The 24630-nt window shown below is 43.3% G+C and overlaps 1 protein-coding gene across 5 annotated transcripts in view; it reads left to right on the top strand.

Annotated features, from left to right (window-relative positions):
* The window catches only part of TEAD1 (TEA domain transcription factor 1), a 244209-nt gene that overhangs the window by 5685 nt on the left and 213894 nt on the right, over positions 1-24630 (top strand). The window contains exon 1 of one of the 5 annotated variants that reach the window (XM_064492567.1): positions 11173-11649. The exons of 3 other annotated variants lie outside the window; for them this stretch is intronic. In XM_064492567.1, coding sequence (XP_064348637.1) covers positions 11587-11649 — 63 coding nt within the window. In that variant the 5' untranslated portion in view covers positions 11173-11586. Of the gene's footprint in view, positions 1-11172; positions 11650-24630 lie in introns of those variants that run through there. One more of the 5 variants, XM_064492568.1, reaches the window with a different exon arrangement.

Genomic DNA, 24630 nt, shown 5'->3' with positions numbered 1-24630 from the left:
GAGTAGAAGGTAGAAAGAAATGCAGAAATCTTATGAATTCACTTGACAAAAATCACTGTCAATCTTTTTTAGCAGCCAAGACTTTTGAAGGTGATATCCTTATCTGGTCATACTCGATGACACTTTGTGAAGGGAGTCATCTTTGACAGCATTCGTTCCAGTGTCCGATGTTCTTCACATTTTCTATGACCTTAGTGTCTTTCCAAAAAAAAAAAAAAGTTAATGACACCCAGGCGCCAAAGCCTCTGTGGAATCAATTTTAATTGGAAGAAAGAACAACTTCAGCTGGACCTTCCGACTTTAGTCCCGTCTAACTTCTGCTAAAATGCAAAGGGAGCCCGCGGAAACCAAATGACTTCATTTGCTCTGGCACTTAAGAGCTGAATTCACTTCCATGGTGGTGAAATAAAAGGAGCCAAGTGTTTTAAATAGCCACTCCCCGAGGCCCGCCTGCCCGCCCGCCGGAGTGTTTTGAGAAAAGCGCATTGTCTGCTTGCAGCTCTAGCTGGGAGTCTGCCTGGCTTGCCCTCCCCCACCAGGCAGCTTCATTTCTGAAGTTGACATCTGCTTTTCTCTCTACTCACCTGATGTATACCCGCACACGTGCAGCGTGCATGCGTGTGTCCTGCAGGTAACATGGATTCTTGACCCTGAATATGTGTGTGTGCTTCAGGTCACTCCTGGGATAGGGCGAGGTACACAGCTAATAGCACAAAATAAAATGTAAACACGGTGGCCGCCCCGCATGCCGCTGCTGCCGGGTTTCTGTCCGATGGTGCTTTCTGGGTAGGCGTGCCTATTGTTGTGGCAGCAACAGGCGGCAGAAGTTGGGGCACCATATGGTGGATGTGGGCCTCAGATAAGCTGTCTGGTCATTTAGCTTATCAATAGCATTTTGATATGCTTCATTTTCAGGTCGCCCATCACCGTGGCTGGGAGTGTCTTCGGGGCTAACTGATTCTGAAACCTTTGAAACCACTGTGAGCCGAGGCTTCCTTTGGTGGAATCTCTTTCAACCCTTTCTCCTTCGCGGCCTTTTCATTTAAATGCTTTTGGGAGACAATGCTGGTTAGAGTTAGAAAGAGCCACATCAGCTGGGGGAACCAGCAGCCCCAGCGTGAATCTGGGATACTTAGAAGACATCATCAGGTATTTTCATTGACAGAAAAACAGAAAACAGGCTATTTCATAGCATTTTAATACTGGCAGAACCAAGATATTCCCATAATTCAAAATTTTGTTTTAAATACTGGGAAAGATAAGACCAATATGGTTCTTATTTTAATAAAATGTTTCTAGTTTTGTTGTGCATTAAAAATGCCTCCCTAATTTCCTTCCACCTTTGAGTTTTACCTTGATCATCAAGTGCAAAAATGATTAACATCTATGTAACCGGAAATCAGAGGAAGTGTTATGTGTGATTTGGAGGCAAAAAGCAGCTTTCTTTATGACTAGGAATTTTTAAGGAGGAAAGTGCTTCTAGAACGTCTACTCAGATGTCCAGTGAAGCTGAAGCAAAACTGAAAACTCTGCTGCTGGTTAATCAGTAGGGGGACACCTGCCTTGAGTTGTTAGAACAAACTCAGGGATTCTGCACACAGTAGGTAGCTTAGTGGAAATTTGATGATGTGCACAATGTGTGCTTATCAGCCGCGTGAATCTCATTCAGCAAACATTTGTGTCCCTGATATGTGCCAGCACTGGGGAAGCCAGGGTTAGACTCTCTGTCCCTTTTCCCGCCCACCCTCCCCCTAGCACTGTCATTCTACTTTCCACAACCCTCACCTTTTCCCACCTTTTGACTTTTGGATTTATAATTCTCAGTACACAGATCCTTTTACATGGCTAGTTTAGGATGGATCTGACTCAAACCCAGGGCAGCCTTTTTCCAGTCCTGTCCCAAGGAGCCTCTCCCTCACCAGTGGTTCCCACCTAACCATGTACCTCTCAGCCTCCGTGGAGCTTTCCGCAGCCTGGGTATCAGTCCTGGGGACCTAGGAGGACTGAGACAGGTGCATTGTTTCTGTGTTTCTAAGAGACCCCATCGTGGTGTCCACCTCTGATTGGGGACTATTGCTCTAGATATTTTAACTTTTATCTTCAGATGGAATCAGGCTACATTTGGCCATCCCTCCTAACTCTAAGTGGGATTTTTCCTATTTTTGTGATGTATCTGGGAACATATACTGAGTCTTTATGGAATTCACTAAGATGTTTTTGGTTGGTTTTAAAGGTATGACTGTGCAAAAATAGGTTGTACTCTTCTGTGCAGGAGAAGCAATACAAGGAGCAGAACCACCTTCTCCGTGCTCAGCACACATCTGTTACCCCTTGGGAGGGTAGCAGTTGTTCCCAGATGTGAGGACAGAGGTGAACACCAGGCTCACTGATGAAGGGCTTAAGGACTAATTCTTGCCTGGCTGCTTGCAGAGGTAGTTTTACTTTTTGAGTAGTGCGGATGCTCATAGAGGTTCTCAAATAGTGCACCTCGATATTGCAGAGTGAGGGGATAGAGAGGGTGATCCTGGCAGCATCCTAGAAATGAGCATGGTTTTGCTGATAAACCATGCCTGACTTTTCATTCTTGCCTTTCTTCTTTCTTCCTTCCACCTCGGGCACTTTAATTTCCCGATGCTCCCAGTTTGCTTAAAGCTGCTTACTTGCGCCTGGACATTTAAACATTCTCTGGTACTACTGTGTGCCAGGGATTTGGTGACTGGCCAGATGTAGTCAGTGTATGGCCATCAGCAAAACACCTCTGCAGGGTTTCCAGTTTCGCAAGGGAAACAGGCATGTGAAGAGATCATCATAATCCAGTGGGGAAGCTGTGTATTTCATAGTTCATGAGCTCTAAGATGCAGTTTTTTTCCTTATTTGAACATTTTCAAAACTGAGATGTGTCCTGCGATCATGGCTGGTCAGGTGATGGTCATGACGCATGATGTGGTTGCGTACACATCAACGCCTGCAGAATAAATGCAGCGGAGAGGAAGAAAATCCCAGAGCCAGTTGCCGAGCATTCCTGAGGCGGCTCTTGATGTTGCCAGTGCTCTCGTTGGCACAGAAGGTGGTAGTGTGTGTAGAGGCATGGATGCTGATCTCTCTGAGAAGATGCTTTAGGTGTATCTTCCCTGGTTTAGTTTGCTTATAGTTTCCTTTTTATGTATGCACAAGATTGACATGTGATAAAGTTTCGATATGTCTAAAATATGATTTCTAAGTGATGAGGTGGTGTTCTGGCATGGTGTTTCACAACAATATTTCTTAGAAATAAAATCATGCTGTATTTTACAATCACTGATGCCTGAGAGTTGATGAAATGTTGATGAAACGTGTCTGCATCTCTATCCAGAAGGATCTGGGAGGTTATACATTATTGACAGGGGCTGCTTTTAGGGAGTGGATTGGGAAGGGGGAGGGGTTTTCATTTGTACATATTTGTAGTTTTTAGGAACCTGAGTTGTCTTACGTAGTATCAGAACAGAGGGGAAAAAACCCCATTGGAGTAAGTGCTCGTGATATAGCCAAAGAGTTGTGTTGCCCAGGATTGGGGACTGAGGAAACCTTTGCAGAGAAGTGATGTTGGAATTGGGCCTTGACGGGAAAGGTTTTTTAAAAAAAATTTTTATATTTTTTGCCAGATGCCATTTTGGGATTAGAGTGGCTCTAAATTGTTAATTAAACAAACAAAAAATCCCTCTCCGCCATGAAATAGTCTCCAGAGTATTGAACTCACCCCTCAAATAGCAGTAAAGAAGGTTCATTGCCAGTTGTGAGTTGGTATAGATCGAAAACTTGGCTATGAACGATTAATGAAAGAAGCAAGAGGGAGGGGGAGGACTGGTTGTAGTGATTGGGAATCTTCTTGCTTCTGGTTTGGAAAAAAGGCAAAAAAAAGGGTATAGCTTAGTGGTAGAGCACATGCTTTGCATGCACGAGGTCCAGTACCTTTATTAAAATAAATTAAAAAACCTAACCCCCCCAAAAAAAATTAGAAAAGAAAAGAAAAAGGCAGGATAATAATGTAGGTTTAAAACCACAGGTTTGGAGTTGGGCACACCTTAGTTGGACTCTTGGCTTAGCCACACTTCTTCTTTGTCCTTGGAAAAATTACTTCCTCTCTGAGTCTCAGTGTCCTCATTTGTAAATTTTAATAGAATGCCTCCTGTGTGCCTAACACATAGTAAATGCTCAGTAGACAGCAACTGCACATGCTATCTTGTATACCAGGTCCTCCCAGATTTCCTGCCTGCTCAGCCTGGACAGTGACTCTTGAAGAACACCCAAGGCTGAGGAGTTAACTCAGGAGAGCCAGACTTCTGGTCTCAGGCAGATGGGCTGAAACCCAGGAGAGGCTGAGGCGCCCCATAAAGTCCTAGACAATTAATCTCTTTGAACCACACCTCTGCTGTTCACAGAGTAGAGGAAATCCATCCATAGGTACACAGTAGTTGAGATCATTCCTTGCCAAATGGTAGGGCAAATTAAACGGAAACGCTTCCAAAGGTGGGTCGCATGCTGAGCCTTCATCCACTCAGACTGACACCTCTTCCTTAGGTTCTTGCATGGAAGACATTTTCTGAATTTTGGGATTGGATTCTAAAAGTTCTTCTCTTAGGTGGTTGTGTGGAACTTATCTTTTCATAGAGAAACTTTGCTTAGGGCTCTGGACCGGCTGGCAGGACCATTGAGGATTCCCTGCTGGAATTCTGACGGCATCCGGGTATGGGTGTGAGAACAAGAGGTAGAGAGGTACCTCCCTCTACTTTTGCTACCTTCATTACACCTCTTAACCTGTTTAGGGACAGGCTGCTTAACTTCTCTGTGCCTTCAGTTTCCCCATCTGGAAAAAGAGCTGGTGTCACCTACTTTGAAGGGCTGTGATAATGTGTAGATAAGAGCTAGCTCAGTAGGCTAGAGCTGCGGGTGTGACTCCTGTCAAACTCTTCCTGTTCCTCCTCTGGGTACTCCAAGCTCTGGAATTAAATCTTTCCCCGTCTCATCAGATTTCTTTCTCTGGGCCTTAAATAGAATTCAGATAGTAATTTACACTCATGTGTGAGTGGCAGCCCATCCCTTTGCCAATGTATTTGTGTATTTGAGAGAATGTTTGTTAATCCAAGGTGAGTGTCTGCTTGGGTCAGTACCCAGGTGCTTCCTGGGTAGGTGGGCTGAATCCTTTCTGGAAGATGATGGGTAGAAACCTGTGTTTTCAAAGCCAGATGCCCAAAGCTGGTCTTGATCTACTTGATACCTAGCTACACTTCCGGGTGTGTCCATGTCCCCGTGTTTTCAGACCTGGGCCACTCCCAGTGACTGGTCCGAGCAGGTTAAGACTGTTTTTGCGAGCCTGGGCTGAAGACCACCTGCGTTTTTGCTGATGTCCTCCTCTTGTCTTGTAACCAGGGCCTATGGAACTGTGTGTGTTAATCTGGCTTCCCAGTTTAAATTAAAAATTAAAGTAAAACATTGTTTAGAGGGTGAGTAAACTTGTTGGGAACAAAGACTTTTAGAGGCAGGCAAACTGACAGTTGAAGAGGGGAGAAAGATTTAAAAACAGTGATTCACAACTCGTGAATATACTAAAAGCCACTGATTTTTATATATACGTTTAAAGAGTGAGTTTTATGGCATGTGAATTATACCTCATAATAAAAATAAAGCACGGTATCCCCAACACTCCACCCTGTGTGTACATTCGTTTTGCTGGTCAGGTGATTAAGACTGATAATCGGAGCAGTGACCTAATAATGAGTTGACATCTGCTAGTTTTCTGGCTTTAGTGAGGAGCTGAAAGGTACCATAGAGGACTGCCTGCAGTGGAAGATTTTTACTCAAGAATAGCTTCAGTGATGTGGGATTACTGACTGCGTGATAAATGTTGACCTGTTAGCTGCCCATATGGCTTACTACCCTTTAAATAGTCCATGAACTAAATCATAAAGGATAAGTAAACTTGGCGATCATGAGGAAGAGAGACCTGGAAGACATGTGAGGCCACAAGTCAAGTATCGAATCTGATTTGTAAGTTGATTTCAGATGGGGAGAAATTGAACCCAACGTAAGTTAATTTATACCTTCAGTTTCAGGCTCTGCTTTGCTCATTTTTTCTTCATTTTAACTTGGGCTTTCTTGTTCCTGTGTCCTACCAGATGCTCACTGTCTTCCTCATAATGACTGTTTGTGGTAGTTTTTATCCACCTGTAATTCTGAAGGTTTGTCCTTTACTCTTTCTTGTGGCTCTGTAACATGCGCCTGGTTAGTCCTGGTTTGTGTTTCTTATCCTTGTGCAATCCTTAACAGTGCCCTCTTTTACTCTCAAAATACACCAGTTTGGACGATACACTATATGGTCATCCTGCTATAGGAAGTGTTGAGGAAACTGGCTGGCTCCTTTTACTCAAGCAGAATAGAGAGGAAGATCTCAGGCAGGAGACTTGTGTGGTACCCTGTGTTGAGCTCGTAACACTGTAATTCTTGGAGTGTCCCAGGCTGTTCCTGAGACCAGAGTTTCAACAGAGGGGAATTTCAGAGAACAGCTTTTCTTATAAACATGTGCTAGTTTCAACTAAATTGTTTCAAACCCTCTACTATTCTGTGGATCAATTCATAACGAATTTAAAAAAAAAGTGTCTCATCATTCATAGGAATGATTCAGCATTGGTCATTTCCTTTCAGACTAGCAGAGTTTTAATTTAGAAGTTTTTCCCAGTGGAATTCTGAAAGGTTTGTGCTGTGTGAAATTTGGGGATGAAATCTGAAGGGTTACAGATTTTAGAACCTGTAGTCTTGGTGCTCTTGACATTCTTAGGTTTCAAACTTGCTTATCCCTGTTCTTTGGGAGTCTGTGGAATGATGTCCTCTGATGAACCTAAATACAGTGGACCCAGTATCCACAGGGGATTGGTTCCAGAACCTCTGCAGATACCAAAATCCATGGATGCTCAAGTCCCTTGTATAAAATGGTTATATTTGCATATACCTTAGACACCTTCTCCAGTATATGGTAAATCATCTCCACAGATTACTTATGATACCTGATACAATGTAAACACTATTCAAATAGTTATAAATATAATATAAATACTAAATGTAAAAAGTTACCACCTTGTGGCAAATTCAAGTTTTTTTGTTTTGTGAACTTTCTGGAATATTTTTCCCAAATATTTTCAATTTGAGGTTAGTTGACTATGAATTTGGAACCTGTGGATACAGAGGGCTGACTGTATATAAAGCAGGGAAAATGAAGTGGAATCTTAGAAATTTAAGAAATTTTCGTACTTTGCTTAAAACCAAAAGTAATTATAATGACACTGCTCAATTCCAGGTGGTTAGTTTGACACCACTGTTCCTTTAGTTATTTTATCACGTGCTTTAGGCAATAACTTGGGCAGGTGTTCAGTCCGAGAGAATGAATGGCTTCTGGCCTTTGCTGTTGAGAGCTGGGAGAACTGTTTCCTTGTTAGGGCAGTTCACTGGAAGAAGACATTTGAGGGTCCTCCCCAGGGCTGGGATCTTGGGCCTTCAGTTGTGCGGAAGGAAGGCTTGGTTGGCCAGCCCCTGTTACTGGCTCTCCCTGTGACCTTGGGCAAATCACTTGAAAATCTTTGCTTTCCCTTTCTGTGAAGATGCTCTAGCTTTCTTTTGAGCTGAGCTTTAGTTTAAAGAGTTAAAATGTGAGAGCATTAGGCCTAAAGGTCCAGGAGAGCTGTGTTGTTATCTGAGTCATCCCGTCCACAACCCCACACTACCCTGGCAAAGCCTCGTTTTGTGGAGGAGGAGCAGTACTGCTGAGTTCACTCCATAACTCCTCTTTTGGTTTTGCTAATTCCCAGCCCACTCTGGGAGAATTTGGATAAGAAAGGAAGACTGACAGTTTCTGTCATAAGCCCATTCTTCAACTTACCGCATTTAAACCTGAATGCTTTTATTTGTGGTTGAAGAAGGTGAATCTCAGAGAGGTTTAGTAACCCACCCAAGGCCACACAGTCAGTGTACAGGTCCAAAATTTGAAGCCGATTCCTAGATCTATGTGACTACCAGCTGCCAGGCTAATAAAAGACTGCATATTAAGTCACCTTAATATGCATTTAAATGGTGTTAAGATAGATTGTGACATTGAAACAAAGGTAGACATCCCCTTTCTTGGTGTATTTGTGCAGAAAAGGCAAAGTAGTTAATACTTTGTTTTGTTTTGTGTTCTTGATTGCCCATTTTACTCTATTTTCGAAACGAACATTTGGCTAAGATCCTACAATGTTGGGTGTGACCCACTCAAGCCTTTCATAGGGGAACTACTCCACCCTAGTCATTCATCTTGAGAGGGGTCAAGATTCACCTCTCCCCTTTGGTGTCAGTCCTCAAGGACTGACCCAGTACCCCTGACCTCTCAGACTAGTTACACTAGCCATCGAGAATGAGAGGGTAAGGCTGCTTGGGGGCTGGGTTGGTCTAAACTGCTCTCTAGGAGGGTGTGCGCGCGCGCGCGCGCGCGCGTGCGTGTGCGTGTGCGTGTGCGTGTGTGTGTGTGTGTGTGGTTGGGGGGGCAGGGAGCTGATCTGGTTTGGAGGCCTGGAACTGGACCTGCCAGTTTATCTGGTTTTTCTTTGGAATGTGCTCTGGTTGGCTGGCAGGCAGAGTAAGTGAGCCCCCTACCACCCTGGAGGCCTGGATGTGCAAGTGGCCTCGTGCTAGGGGTAGGGTTTAGCCAGATGACCTTGGCTTCACTCCTTGATAAGTGGGAGTGCTTGGGAACATAGGAGATGGGGTGAATTTCTCCCCTCCCCACTCCGGTGACCAGCTGGAAAATGTCTGGGGGCTGTGATACGGGATGGGCAGTGGCAGGGACAGAGGGGAGAAGGGAGTTAACTGTGCTTGTTCAGAGCCCTTAGCAATCAGCCCCTGAAAAAGACGGTGAGGACTTTGAAATGAGATTGTAATGGGGTCACTCCCCATCTTGGATGTCTAGGTTGGTTCTTAGTGGGAGATTGTGGGCTGGTTGATACTGTCTTCCTCCTGTTCACCTAATACTGGTGACTCTGGGCTGAAAGGGTTGGTCCCCCCTTCTTAGAGCCTTTATACGTTCCCCAGTGTGTTTTGGGTACTTCTGCTATTGGTCGTTTTGATGTTACTTGAACTTTGTACAGGTCTCTCTAGTGCTTTATGTATTTAACAAAGTAGCATGACAGCATGGCTTTGAGGTCGGACCCAGGTTCCAGTCCCAGTTCTGCTTATTGGCTGTGTGGTCCTGCGGAAAATTATTTAATCTCTCTGGGCCTCTGTTTTCTCATCTGAAAAATGAAAATAATAAGATGAAGTGAAATATGATGGAATATGGCAAGTGGCCCACAGTGAGCTTCTATGTTGATTCCCCCAACCTATTCTGAAGTCTCCTGTTTCCTCTGTTCTCTAAGTCTCTGCCCAAGATCTTGAGGGTTTTGTCCCAGCCAGAGTGGACCAGGCTGACAGGAGATCATTTATTTGCTTTTCCATCTTCCTCCTTTGGGTTTGGTTTTAAGCTTTTTTCCAGCTTCCCCTATTGCTGGATTTTCTGCTCTGTTTTTCTCTCTTCAGACAATTTCCCTTTTGCGTTCATATTTTTACACACATGCGCATGCACACACACATGTCCACTTTTCACCCATTCTCCTCTGCTCTCATCCCTTTGAGATCTTAAAGGGACTGCCTCTGCTGTTTCCTAGGTTTCACCAAAAATAGTTAGTGAGCAAAGCACCACTCTGGATTCCACGATCTTAACGCTGGAGAGCATTGGATCTCTTGGCTTAGGGAGTTACTGGCACTCTTAAGGGTTACTGTTTTGCAAAGACATAACTCATTCTGGTTCTTGTTATGTTTATGAACTGTGGAATTGCGCACATTGTTTCCACTTCCCTGTTTGACCTTGGGTAACGTCTTTATTCCTTTTCAACGCCTGTTTCTCACCTGTAAAATGGATGTAGTAGTGCTGCCTTCATGGGTTATAGTGAGGGTTAGCTGAGGGTTAGCACAAGGCTTGGCAGAGAAATGAATGTCCCATTATGTTACCTACTGATTGTAACTGTGACTGAGATTACCATCTTCCAGTAGCTGTGAATTAGAGTGCCAGGTACCTCTTCCCTTAGCACATTTCTCTCTTTGAAGGAGAGGGACAGAAACAGTGTCTTATTTTTATTTATTTTAGATTTTCAAAATTTTTATTATGGAAAAGTTGAGTATAGTAGAAGGCAGTGGACCTCCGTGTACCACCATCACTTAGGAATGGTCATTACTGTTCTGTCTGAATCCCTGGTTCCTCTCCCACTGTATTATTTTGAAGCAATCTCAGATGTCATACCGCTTTATCTGTAAAGTTTTCAGTATGTATTTTAAAAATAGGACTCTTTCTAAAAATACACCAACTGTAACATCATCACACCAACATTTTAATAATAATTCCTGAATATAAAATACCCACTGACTGTTTAGTTTTCCTTGATTGTCTCATCAGTGTTTTCCCATAGTTGATTTGTTTAAATCGGACTGCCAGCAAGATCAAAAGTTATATTTCTTGTTGTGTTTCTTAAAACTCTTTTAAGATCTCTTCCCTCCTTTTTCCCCTTGTAATTGATGTGTTATAAAAGCCTTGTGTTTCTCTTGTAGAGTTTCTCATATTCTGGATTTTGCATTCTCCTGGTGCTGTTTATCATGGTCTACTATCCTCAGTATCTCCTCTAAGTGAGAATTTAGATCTCGAAGCTTGGTCTGATTCAGATTTAACTTTTTTTTTTTTTAAAGATAGGACTATTTCATAACTAGTATTCCACCAGGAGGCATATGATGTCCAGTTGTCTCTTTCTCTGTGATGTTAGCCATTGATTTATGACCTTTGCCTACATCTCGTTTCATATGGGCTTGGCAAACTCGTCATAATCCAGTCCTGTTATTCCCTACTTTATTTATTACTTAGAATATTCTCGTAGAAACTTTCATTTAGTTAACCTGTCATAGTTGCACAGAAGAGGCAGGTATGTGGCTTTCTTTTGTTTGTTGTTTGAATATCATTGTGTAATTTTAGATTTAAAGTTACTAGGTGCTTTTGAATCTATTGTAGTTTCCTCTTATTGATGCTCAAATTCTACCATCTTTGGCCAATGGGAACGTCTTTAGTTGGTTCCTGTGTCCTTCTGATGTGACCCTACTCATTTTTTGATAGCTTTTTTGCTATCCTGTATCTTCTTGTGTATTCTTGGATTTATAGTGAACCATTTGGGCAGAGTTTGGGTTCCTTTTAGTGGTAAGTGGTATTTCAAAGCTACAACTTGAGTGCTAGGGTCTGTGCCTTTTCCCCTCTCCTCCCACTCCTTCCGACATGGAGCCTACCTACCAGGTCAACTTTTTGACCCCTGATAAGAACTTCCCTTGCACACTTGTCTCAGGCTTGGCCCCTTTGGCTCTCCTTCTGCCACTTACATGCTTGTACTTGTCAACTTGTCCTTTTCTTTCTTAAGAAAAAGGCCAAACTGAAGAATTCGCCCAGGACGGTTCATGATTTGACTCTCATCTTGAAGGCCAAAGCTCACATTAGTCTGGGCTTCAGAGAAGACTTTAATGATTGCCGTCTGTCATGTCTGCCTGATGGTTTGTTCTGCATCTTGTTTAAATAACCAGAAGGTGAGAGATTCCTTATCTTATTACACTCTGAGTATTCAGACTGCAAGCTATATTTTGATGATATTGTTGGGGTCAATTTACACACATCTGTTTGAATAAATACTTGTTGAATTAAGTTTTTTACCTTCCTCTCCTGAAGTGTTTAAAATAGACTATATTCAATCTCCTGGTCATTTAAGGAATTTATCACTAATATATTATTTTTATGAGCTAAAAAGTGTTAAAGTTCTGTAGTTTCAGGCAGATTTGTGCACTGGAGTCCTGGATGGAAAATAGCTATCATGCTGTTGTGGGAATGCAGTAGTAAGCCTGTAAGTCTAAAATGAGTGTATTTTGTTTAATAGATCTCCCATTAAACTTAGTTTTAGTAATTTCTATCTTTGCTTCTTGGAAATTGTATTATGCCCATGTTGGTGCATCACAGAACATGCACTTAGGCCAAAAAAAAAAAATCTCATTTTAAAGACATCTATAATGCTGTCTTCAGAGGTTCCACTCAGGCCTGGAGGTTCAGCTCCAGTGATACTTTTTTGTTTTGCTGGTGAAACAAAGCCGTACGCATTCACAGTCCAGCCAACACAGCCTCAAAACAGAATGAGTGAATAGTCCTGAAATTATCATCATTCATGACAACCCTGAGGCATTATCCAGTGTCCTGGCCTGTGAAATTTTGGATACTTGCTTAACATCCCCCCACCTCTTGTCTTTTTTTTTTTTTTTTAAAAAGACAGCAAGCTTTGTATTAAGAGAAGTACAGTGTACTAAGTAAGGGTGCATTCCCTTCCCTTTCCAGCAGGGGCACCGAGAGAGGATGCGGAGCCCTGTGGTTCCAAGGCAGGCCTCTGTGCCCGAGGTTAAGCTCGTTTCACAAAGGGAATTTTCTTTGTGGTCCTGTGGCTCCCTCACACAGTGGAGGCTTCAGGAGGCAAGTGGTAAAAGCTACCAGAGAGAAAGCTGGACTGGAGCCACTGACGTCATGTTAGTAAATCTGTTGGAGGAGCCCAGACGGGCAGCGCCTGCCAGGCAGCCCTTGCACTTTGGCCTTGCCTGGTCAACTGGTCTTACTGCTTTCTTCGTCCCCTGCCCTCCTCCCCCACGACTAGCCTGCCATTTTTGTTTTCCTTTCTCCCTTTTGCTCTGTGCAACTGGATTTGTGTTGCAACCTATAAACACTTTGAAAGCCACCCTTTAAAACTGGTTCTGTGCTTAATGTCCTGTGTTGGGGGGAGGGGCAGGGGAAACCCCAGGATTGTTGGGCTAGGGAGGCTTGCAGACCTCCCTGGTGGGACTTGTGGATGATGAATGAATCCATGGGGATGTCCCAGGTGCCAGCTCCTGACTCCGTACTTTTAGAGAGCTTTGCTTTTCAGGACTGGTGGGCATGCACACGCGTGCGCAAGCTCGTGCGTGTGTGCGTGTGTGTCTGTGTGTGTGGTGGGGGAAAGAGAGGACTGGTCAGAGGATGGGCGAAAATACCGAATTACAGTCTTCCCATAGGGGATGATTTAAGAGAATGAGTTCCACTGTGAGTCCTTTATTACACATTACTCATTGGTCAGCTAACCCTGAACTCTCCCTGGTTTGCAACTGTAACAGTTAAATCTGGAGCTCCTTGCTGCTTTATGTCTTGGATATTTAGAGTCACAACCCTAGATGCGCCTGAATTAAAATATTGCTGTGCTAAATCTATTTTTACATCTAGGGGAATGACATCTAAAAATAAGCCTTACTCCACCTGTTACTCACTTTTGGGAAGTTTGGACGCTGTCAAGTCACAGTCCACGGATTAGGCTTTTGATCATGTCTTCAAATGTGATATCCACATTTTACTCTTCCTTCCCTTGGTGGGATGTTTTCATTGTTTCGTAACCATTGTCCTGTTTATTTTGCTGTGAATATTCATTTTCAAATAAGAGTGAGCATAGGTTCAGACTGGTTTTGAAGTTTCTGAGTCTTAGGGTCAGAAACGTATTAAAAGCAGTATCTTATCCATGAATCATTAGATGAGTCAGTTCCTGAAACCACTACAAGCCTCATAGTTCTTGGCTACAAGCAAAAGCAGGAAATCCAGGCTTCAATAACTTCCTTTCCCAGTCCTGGCTATAGTTGCGTTGGTGGTTAGGTTCTGCTGCCTGCCTTTGTAAGCGGTAGGAAGATGTATGTCTGAGGAACAAAGGCCCTCGAGTCAATTTACTGAAACTGTTTATAATTTGTGGTCTTGGTCTGAATGTCAGGCTGCATTGGCATACCCTTCTCTGCTGTACAGCCCTACACAACTTGGCCAGGAAAGGCGGCTGGCTAGGTCCGCCGAGATGCCCCCACAAACGCACGGGACATGTTTCAGAGAGCTTTAGTTAGGTTCCAGTGAATCCTGAAACTTGAGGGCATGCAAGCAGACGTTAGTGGCAGAAAGCTCTGGAGTCCATATGTATAGCTGAAGTATCAACTTCTTTTGTTGTTTGCCCAGAGAGAGAGAGAGAGAGAGAGAGAGCGAGAGAGGGAGGGAGGGAGGGAGAGAGGGAGGGGAGAACACGAGTGCCAGCCCGCCCGAGCTCTGGCCTGTCTCTTGCTTTTGCTTGCAATTTACTTCCTTATACACAGGGTCTTTTTTTGTTGTTGTTATTATTCCTTTTGCAGTATTTCAGGCCAGTCTCACTGACTTCAAAGTCAATCTGGTAACTGCGTTATCAAATATTTTTGAAAGTAAGGGGGAAACGTGAAGTGCTGCCCCCCAAAGTCCCGGGTTTCTGCACCCTGCATTTATTTATCCTCTTTTATGAGTGGCCTCCCCGTGCCTGCGTTCCTTGTCGGGGCAGACTCGGGTTGGTGTCTCCACCTGTGTGGGGTTGGTGCTCCCTGCTGCTCTATCCTTTGCTTGTGGATTTATGGACTGTCTCAATCTTGAAAAAAAAATTAAAATCGAGTGTGATGCCTTTTCATTTATCAGCTCTTCTGTTCTCTGACGCTAATTGGTGTTGGCTAGTGGGGGGATTTGAGAAAGTGGGACTGAAACGAGACTTCTTTCCATGGGGTTTGTGGAGTCATTGGAAGTTCTGATAGGAGTGTAAAAATAGAGTGGGTAGACGAACCCTGTGAAAAAGATGAGGAAAGAGAAGGAAAAAAAGAAACGATGAGCAGTCACATATTGATGCCGCTTTTTAAATTGAGCTTGTTTCCAGTTCCTCACTGGCAGTAGCTCGGAAAGGTCAAATTCTATTTCAGCCTTTGTAAAGGATAAAATAAAAGCAAATGCAAAAGTTTGCCTGCCTTCTTAATGAAGCCTGGCTGATTCAGAGCACAGCCAGGCTGCCGGGTGCCACTTTGTTCTTCCTTGTCGTTTGTATTTTGTGTTTGGGTAATTCTCTGTTCAACTTCAGCCTGAACTAAGAGGTTCTGATGAGCTTTTGAAAGTTAGGCTCGTTTTGATTTCAGAGGTTGGACTGAGAGTCATAATACTTGACTTTGTTTTTCCAGATTTCAGACTTGTCCAGAAAACCCTAGTCCCAGGTGAGTTTGTTAGGAAATCACAGAAAATATATTTCTCTTATTAACGTGTGAAGAGTAACAGTCTAAACTTGGAAGAGATTTTTTTCCTTATGTTGTGAAAGATACACACCCAGTTGTTTTTATTTGTCCTGCATCGATCTGAGAGTTAACTTCTTTTCAATGTAGCTTTCAGGCTGAGAGTACAGACTGAATCTTGAACTGCTTACCGTCTCTGGACCAAGTTGTTCAGGGCCAGGGATTGATTCATTAATTAAAATCAATGTAAATGGATTTGTAAGCCTCCTGTAACAGATTATCTTATTAGCAGCCACACAGAGTAGCCCATGATCTGGGAGGAATGTGTTTGTTGCCCTAGGTGAAATAGATCCCCTACTGATGGACTCTCTGGGCCTACTTTACCAAAACCCCAGTGGCTTTTTTTTTTTTTAATGGAGGTACTGGGGATTTAATCTGGGACCTGGTGCACGCTAAGCATGCACTGAGCTACGCCCTCCCCTCCCCGAGCCAAGTGGCTTTTGTAAGGAAGGAGCCTTGCTTAACCTTTACATCAAACAGATTCTTCCTATGGAAAATTATTTTTAGTAAACTTGCCCCCAGAAGGCTTTAGTTCTGTGTGTGTTGGATGTGTCTCTACCATGGCTGTGTCTCTCCCCGACCTTAGCATTCATGATTCAAGGGCATTTTCAGGTATTGGCCAGGTTCTGCCCATTTCCAGGCAGGATTCCTGCTGAGAACTCTCTTCTGAAGAGAAAAGGAGGAACCAGAAATAAAGTCCTACTTGATAACAACAAAATGCTTTTTTCCGCCAACCTGAGCAACCAACAAGCAAACTATAAAGAAGACATTTATCTGTTCTTTGAGGATCTGGCTGTACAGCTGTGCTTCCTTGGAGTGGTGATAAGACAAGATGGTACCTGGTAAACCTTGTGGCTGTACAGAGGTCAGAGTTTATTAAGCTGTTACTATACACACACACACACACACACACACACACACACACACACACACACACATGTGTATATATATATTTTTTTGTAATTGTGCTGGACAGGTGGATATCCTCTATAGTTAGACCAGCTCACCCACCTTCTCTCTGATGTTTGGATCAAAGTGGGGTATCAGACCCAAGCCGAGTTAAACTCTCTCCTGAATATTTTGGGATTGAGACAGCAATCCTAGTTGGTCTTTGATGCTCACACTACAGTGCAGGGAAAAGCTAACTGGGGAGTAGATGTTTGACCTGTGGGTATAGAGAAGCATGGAATTAAAACTGCTTTGCAGAGAGAAAAGAACAAAGCAGTTGTGCAGAGGAGGAGATGAGAGACCTTGGAAATAGTCTCATTTCCGGATGGTTTTCCATTTCCTGGTTTCCATTTCCCATGAGAGCTGGCTGCAGTTCCTGATTTGGGGTCATCTGATGGACCCCTTGGCCTTATGATGAACCCATTTTCCCCTACCCTTTTTTTCGCCCCCCCCTTATGTTAGTGGGAGTGGGTTTCTGTTAATTGAAACCAAATGTTCTCTGGCCGACTAGTTTGCTGGGAAATAAGCCTGTGTGGTGCTCTAGAGAGGCCCTACTCAGTGTGATGGCACAGGGCTTCTGCTTGGTCTGCCTGACAGCGCCACTGTCCTCGACCCTGTTCTCCACTATGGATTCAGTCTGAGGGAACTAACTAGGCGGTCACAATAAGGGTTACCCCCTAACCTGTTTCACACTGGAACATTTCAAGGCCTTACTTGGGCCTTTCTGCTGCCTGATTTGCCTTGTGGGTTTAGGTTCTACCGTGGCTTGGTTCAAAACTTGGCAGATGAGGAATTTTCCCAGTCATACCCTGGGGCACTGAGGAGTTCCGGTTGGCTGAGCACCTGGATGGAGGTAAGCCAGGTGTGTCATTAGACCTGGGTGTCCTGCCTGGTGGTGCCACCCCTCACTTCCTCCCCTCCCATCTCTGATCGGTTCTGAAAGCATGCTCTCAGTGGCCTTTGGAGAATGCTTCCTGATGATAAATCCAGTGTGTGTGTTGTGCACGTGCTTCAAGCTTCCTCTGTCAGGGAACCCTCCAATTTCAATGGTTTTTATTAGCAAATGAATTAAATAGCAAATGCCTCTCTTGAGGAGACCGATAAATGTGTGTGTGTCCCTGGGGATGGCGCCAGAAACAAGAGGCTCGCTTCCTTCACTGTTCCCCAGATGGGGGGCGGTGGGGGCAGCAGTGTAACTGAACAGAGACGAAGCCTTAGATGAGACTTAACATTTTGAAACAACAAAGGAGAAGTTGCTAAAGAAGGTAGAATTAGTTTTGGAAAACCCTTACCATTGTATTAGAAGCCATATGCAGTATTTGTTGGCATCTTTTACAAATTCGAAGCTGTTTTTAGTTTAGGCTTGGTAGGACATGTTCTACCTATTTTGTTTTGTCTTTTTTAACTAAGAAGTTTGGGAACTTTTTTCCCTTCTATTTGATTGAAGTATAGTTAACATACAATATTGTATAAGTTACAGATGTAGAATGTAGTGATTCACAATTTTTAAAGGTTATGTAAACTTTGTTTATAATTATAAAATATTGGCTCTGCCTCCCATGTTGTACAATACATCCTTGTATCTTATTTTATACATAATAGTTTGTACCTCTTAATCCCCACTCCTATATCGCCCCTCCCCCTTTTCCTCTCTCCCCTGGTAAAACCACTGGTTTGTTCTCTATATATGTGAGTCTGTTTCTTTTCTGTTATATTCACCAGTTTGTTGTATTTTTTAGATTACACATACAAATCATAGCATACAGTATTTGTCTTCCTTTATCTGACTTATTTCATTAGCATAATACCCTCCAAGTCCATCCATGTTGCTGCAAATGGCAAAAACTTCATACCTTTTTATGGCTGAGTAGTATTCCATTGTGTGTGTGCGTGTGTGTGTGTTTGTGTGTATCACATCTTTTTTATCCATTTATCTGTGATGGACACTTAGATTGCTTCCATGTCTTTGCAATTATAAATAGTGCTGCAGTTAACATCGGGGTGCATGTATCTTTGACTTAGTGTTTTTTTCTAGACACATACCCAGGAGTGGAATTGCTGGGTCATATAGCAGTTCTGTTTTTATTTTTTATGTTCTACCTGTTTTGTTCATAAAGTTTAGTTAGAAAGTGGAATCCAGGAGATTTTTTTTTTTTCTGTAAATTGAGAGGGGTTAGGAAAGGGGGACAATGTAGAAAGTTCTTGGGATGGGGACCTGAGGTGAACGACTTACACAAGTGTGTTCCCAAATGTCACATATCTAATAAAAAACAGCTAATGTTTATATGATGCTTTACGATGTACCCACTTCTTTCAATAGGTTAACTCATTTAAACCTTCACAACAACTTGGTTTATATAAGTGAGGAATTGGAGTATAAACAATTAGGCTTGCCTGAATCACACAGCCAGTAAATGGTTAAACAGTGTCTGGGGAAACCGTCACCAGGATGCTACTTAATCGAGCTTGTGGGCCTTCTTTGCTGTGCTCCCTTGCTTTTGTCAGCCTTTGTTGCCAGAGGGGAATGTGTCAGGACAAGGCTGCAGAAAGGTGATGTGGGGTGGGAAGGGGAGGGCAGGTGGGGTCTGGCGATGGGGAAGGATTGGTTTTAAACTGCCAGTTCAGACAGGTCTCTCTGCAGTATTCAAAGCACAGAAAGAGCAAGAAGGGACTCTTTCTTCTTGTCCACTGGATTTCAGACCTGGCTGAATACCTTTGTCACCTGGGGAGTTTAAAACAAAAATACTGATGTTCACCTTGGATCTGCTAAATCAGAGTGTCCAATGGTGAGGCTTGGGCGAAGGTTCTGAAACCTTCCCAGGTGATTCTTACGAGGTATCTGAGTCTCAATCAGTTCTAGCCCATGTCTCTGAAGTTCTGTATAATTTGACTACTTGGTATTCCTTGGGAGCTCGTCAGAGTTGCAAAGTTTGAGACCCCCAACCCTTCCTCCAGGCCTGCCAAATTAGAATCTTGATTTTAACATGATTCCAGGTGAATAGTATGCACAGTAAAACTTAAGAAGCACTGCTAATGTCTCAGCTGAACCTCAGGGGACAGTGGGGTAGGGCAGTTGCCCATATTCTTTCTAGGGTTATCATTTGCCTTTTGACTTTCCCTGTTACATAACTCTTCCATGCAGAAATTAATTTTAAATCAGATTTATCAACTCTTTATGGTTTCTAGACTTTTCATTTGCATGCAAAAACTGTTACTCCAAAAATATTGGAAAAAAGTCTTCCACTTAAAAAAATATACTTCTTTTTTCAATAGAGGTAGTGGGAATTGAACCCTGGATCTCATGCATGCTAAGCATGCGCTCTACCACTGAGCTATACCCACCCTCCATCTATACCTTATGTAGTTGAGTATGTCGAGAATTTGTTTGGTATATGGTAGAAAGAGTGAAGTAGTGGGGAGGGTATAGCTCAGTGGTAGGGTGCATGCTTAGGGTGCATGAGATCCTGGATTCCTCCATTAAAATAAATAAACCTAATTACCTCTCCCTAAACAAACAAAAACAATAAATAAATATAATATTTTAAAAAAGAGTGAAGTAGGGATCAAGACCTTTTAATCTAATGCTTGACTTGTCCTAACACTATTCACTGAATCTTTTCCCTGTGGATCCATACACTAAATTCACAAATGCTTCGTTATCTACCTGGAGCTTTAATTACTAGAGCTCTGTAATGGGTTTTGCTAGCTAATTCAGCTACTCGTTTTTCATTATTCTCATTTTAAAGATTTTCTCCTGGCCCTTTTCACAGGTTTGTTTATCTGTCTATTCACTTTTAGAAACACATTGTCTAGTTCAAAAAAATTTTAAGAGACTTTTTATTGAGGTCCTGTTAAATTTGTAGATTAGTTCAGCCTTGTACTATTTAAAAAAAAAATTTTGTCTTTTCTAAATGATGTATACTTGTTTTTCAGAATGTTTTCCAGTAACAGTCACACCAATCCTTGTACCAGGTGTTTTGAAAGTTGTAAGAATGTATCTTCTATAGGTTTTTGTCTTCAGAGAGACTCTCCCTAATCTAACTGTCCCATCTGGTGGGTGCCTATCCTCTCCTCCCAGCCCAGCTGCCTGTTAGCAGGAATCATGTTCATTTCCCAAAGTAAAATTCGTTTGTTGATGAACTGACTCACGCTAGATTGTAAGCCCCACAAGAGAAGGTTCCATGTCTGTTTTATTTGCCAATGTAATTGCTCAATTTAGAAAACCCCTAGCAGTTGATGCTCAATAAATATTTGTTACATGAGTTGGAATGAATGAAATCCCAGGATCCAGAGCTTTTGGCCCTCTAGTTGAAGATTAGCTTCATGTAGGATCATCTGGACTTGGATCTCAATTTGAACTCAGCCCATCATTTGAAAAATTGTTCAGATGGATTTAAGTGAAGGTGTGGTTTTGAGGGGGAAGCAACAGTTATCTACCAATTGAATCAAGGATGGGCCTGGAGTGTTTTGATCCATAAAAGCTGACAGAGTGGTATGAATTTATGATGAAGCATGGAGATGGATGGCGGCCGATAGTTAGCATGATAGTTAACGTGGCCTCATCCCCCAGCCGGTCCTTTGGTAAATAACGCCCCAGGATCACATCCCACCACTTTGGGTTTAGCGGCATTTCCCTGTTAGATCATTCTGGTTAGGTTATTATTATTATCATTATTTTTAACTGGAGAAAATAAAATATTGCTGCAAAGAACTTTGGACCTTTTTCTATTACTAAAGATTCCTTACTGAAATTCACATCGCCCATTTATTAAACCCTTTCATTTTGGGTACAAATACCCAACTTGTGAGCGCCCAATGGATGGGAGCAGAATCTTCATTCATTGTTATAACTCTTAACATCCGGGTACTTGAAACATGCTCAAGTAGTGAGAGAAAACAAAGTATGAATATACATTTAAAATGATTAGAAAAGTGACATTTTATCTGTAGAGTGGAAATAAGTTTTGCGTATGTTTTAGTTTCTGCTAGCTTTCTTAAAAGCCACGCTGATCTTAAACACCTTCCCTCCTGTGATGGAAGAATTTCTAGAAATTGTATTTCTTGACTGACTCGGGGATGGGGCAGTTGGATGGAGTTGGCCCGTCATGTAAAACACGGCTGCTTTTGCTCCATAGTTTGTGATTTCAGGTCTATATTTGGAATAACTGGAAACTCCCGTGGTATTTATTGGAGGCCTTTAACACATTTGATGCCAAGGGGCTTGGTTTTGCAGATTATAAGTAGTTCGGTTGATTGTTTCTTCAGTAGAAATTATTTTGAAAACAATCACAGTAGTTCCCCCGCAGGACTCCACGGTCAACCCCTTGAGCTCCCCTTGAGCTCCCGTTTGTTTGCGATTACCTTGAGAAAGACAGAGCAAGTCTGTATGTAGCACAGGCCAGCCTTATAGTTCAGCTTTTGAGCAAAAACCATTGCAGTCCCCCACCGGTGACCCTGTTGTCCCACCCCCTTTGAGTTTGTGTTTGCTTCTTCGTGTGTACAGTGTACACTATTTGAAGAGTGTGTGTAAGCCTGTTGTGTTTTCTTTAATAAAACTGCATTTATCCTTGTGTAGACAGATTGTGTTCTTTGAGTCTGAGTTCTTAGAGAACACTGGAAACTGTTTACTTAGATCTTTTTTCCTTTCTTTAAATAAAGGGCTTCCTCTAGTTCTTCTATCAACTTTAAAACTGTTAAAAGTCAGCCAGAAAAGTTGGTTGGAGGGAGAAGGCACAATTTGGGAGTGGTTTGAATTTAGTAGCCGTATTTTGGAATGATAAGGGCTTTTACTTTAACAGCCATGTATCAAACAAAACAAAATTGTAAAGTAAAACACAAGCTAAGATCAAAAACCTAAATTAGATCTCTCTGTCTCTCTCTCTCTCTTTTTTTTTTTGATTTGGGAAATCAGATTTTTGGAAAACCAAACAGAGTCTTGAGTACATGAGGTTCTCCTATGTTAAAAGTCTTTTTTGAATAAGGGGCAAAGTTGAGTAATTGTAGTGGATGTGCCAATGGGTTCTCACTGTCTTTGGTTCCAAAAGATGGGGTGAAATTTCAATTCATTTTATGCCTGGGTCTGTGTTGGGTGGTGGGGGTTCAGAGACGGTTGAGAACTCTAGGCTAGTTCAAGGAACTCTAGGGTGGTGGGAGAGAGAGTTGTGTTACAGGGACTGGTCCAACCTACTGGGGTGGATGATGCGATGGGGAGGTGTAGGGTCTGCCCGAAAGAGACTCAGGGCTGGGGGTCCTGAGTTCTGGCAAAGCCGAAATAAAGAGAAATGGTTAGGAAGTGCAAGCTGCTGGTCTCCTGGAGTGTATAGACTATGCTCAACATGTAAGAAATCCCATCCAGGGAGTGACGAGATAATGCAGGAAATGTAAACAAACACTTGGCTGTAATGGAAGGCAAACTGCTGGAGGGCGGGCTGCTGCAGCCCTTGGGGGCTGGTTTTCTCAGCCTGTCCCTGGCTGGCTCCAGAACCCTTCTTTTGATCTGCAAACAGGCTTTATAGTTGGAGAGCTGGAGGAGGTAAAGCCCACAGGTTTCTGTATGGGCTTCGTTTTATCTCTGGTGTGTCCTGGAATGGTGAATTCCGCTGTCAGCACTGCTGATCTGCTGCCCCCTGAAGTAGACCCTTGGTGTGTTCTACCCTCAGAGCCATGGCAGCCTCAGATAACACTGGTCCTGGGCTGGTACCAGCCTGCAGCTGTGCAGGGCAAGGGTGTTGGAATTGACTCTCAGTCTTCCTCTCCAGGAACGCCGTGGACAAGGTTAAGCAGAGTTCCTCTCTTTCCCTGGGCTCGTCCCCAGACTAGCCCCTCATTACAACCCCCTCTCTTCATGCTTCCCGTCTGTACAGTGCTTTATGTCTTACATCCTGTGGCCAGGCCACTGTCCTGTTTGCTCCTCAGAGCAATGCTGAGAGTCGAAAGGGTAAAGACCCTTGGCTCCATTTTAGAGATGGAAGATTTGAGGCTCATGCACCTGGGTGAGTGAGTGTCTGAGTGCAGCAGGGGGGCCTCTGAGTCTTTGTCAAGTGCTTTTACAGCTGAGCAGCCCCTTCAGCAGCACCGCCTCTCCAGGCTGCGAGCCTATCTCTGCCTTCCAAGTTCTCTGATGTCTCAGATCTTTGCTTCTTTCCCATCCCCCCTGAAGCTGCTACCACCCTCGTGTCTGGAATACTCCAGTCGTCTCTGGGATAATCTCCCAATGTCAGGGTGTCCCATCTGATTAAGTGGCCGCTTCATCATCACCATCGTTATCCAATAATACTTCTGTAGCAGTTTCTAAGGGTGGCACGATTCTTATTGTTTTGCAGTTCATTTAGTTTCACAATAATTCTGTGAAGTAGGTAGTATTATCATCCTCAGCTAATAGACAAGGAAGTGGAGACACAGAGAAATGAAAGCCTTGTCCAAAGTTATGCACCTGGTAGGTGTCAGAGCTGGGATTTTAAACCCAGACTGGCTTGAGCCCCAGTGACTCTCAGCCGCTATACCTGATCCCAGACTCATTTCTCAAAGGCCTCCTCTTCCCTACGTGCTCCATCACCCAGTCAACAAGTGCATTCTCCTAGGCCTGGTAGACGAGGCCCCCGTGGTGTGGTATCAGTGTATCTTTCCAGCCAAGTGTCCTACAAGGTGTCCTTCCTACAAATTGGACTCTTGTATCGCAGGTGGTCTGGACTCATGCCATTCCTACTCCAAGGAAGGCTTCCCTTAGCAGAGAACGAGGGTGTTAGTTCTTGGCTCTGCCTGACACCCATGACGTGTGTGACATTGTGCTTGCTGAGCCTGGCGTTTCCGTGCCCAGTCCATTGGGATGAAGGCACTGGTATGCTGCTTTGTTGTGGGATGGAAGTGATGCATAGCAAGCACTCGGAAAAGAGGACCAAATTTTCCATCTGTTTTGTCTGTTAAAACCTCCTTGATTTCTCTACACCTGACTCCTTCAGGAAGTCTCTTCCTTCTGTACTGGAAGGGAACTCACTTCCTTTGGTCTGTCAGTGTCTTAATGGCATTTTCACCATCCAGCATGTTTTACTGGCTTTTACCTTCCTCCTAAACTGTAAGCTCTTTCAGAGTTTGGGCTGCGCTTGCACATCTTTGTCGTCTCCATGGTGCTTTGCATATATAACGGGCATACAGAATGTATCTGTTGGGGGAGGTTATATAGTTCAGTGACAGCGCATGCTTAGCATGCACGAGGTCCTGGTTTCAACCCCCAGTACTTCTATATAAAATACTTAATCACCCCCCCCCCCAAAAGCCAGAATATATCTGTGGAGTGAGTGAAACCGGGGCCATTGAGATTTAGTTTTTGCATTCCTTGGAGAGGTGGGTGAGCAGTGCCCAGCGTTGAGTTTACCTTCAAGAGCAGCTATTTATTGCATGGACTCCGATTTCTGCTTTTTGTTAAAAATTCTTCACTGTTACAGCTGAGACCCT

The sequence above is a fragment of the Camelus dromedarius genome, chromosome 12 (genome assembly GCF_036321535.1).
Source record: "Camelus dromedarius isolate mCamDro1 chromosome 12, mCamDro1.pat, whole genome shotgun sequence".
Classification (NCBI taxonomy): domain Eukaryota; kingdom Metazoa; phylum Chordata; class Mammalia; order Artiodactyla; family Camelidae; genus Camelus; species Camelus dromedarius.
The sequence above is the reverse complement of the archived record's forward strand: the minus strand, read 5'-3'. Positions and strand labels throughout refer to the sequence as shown.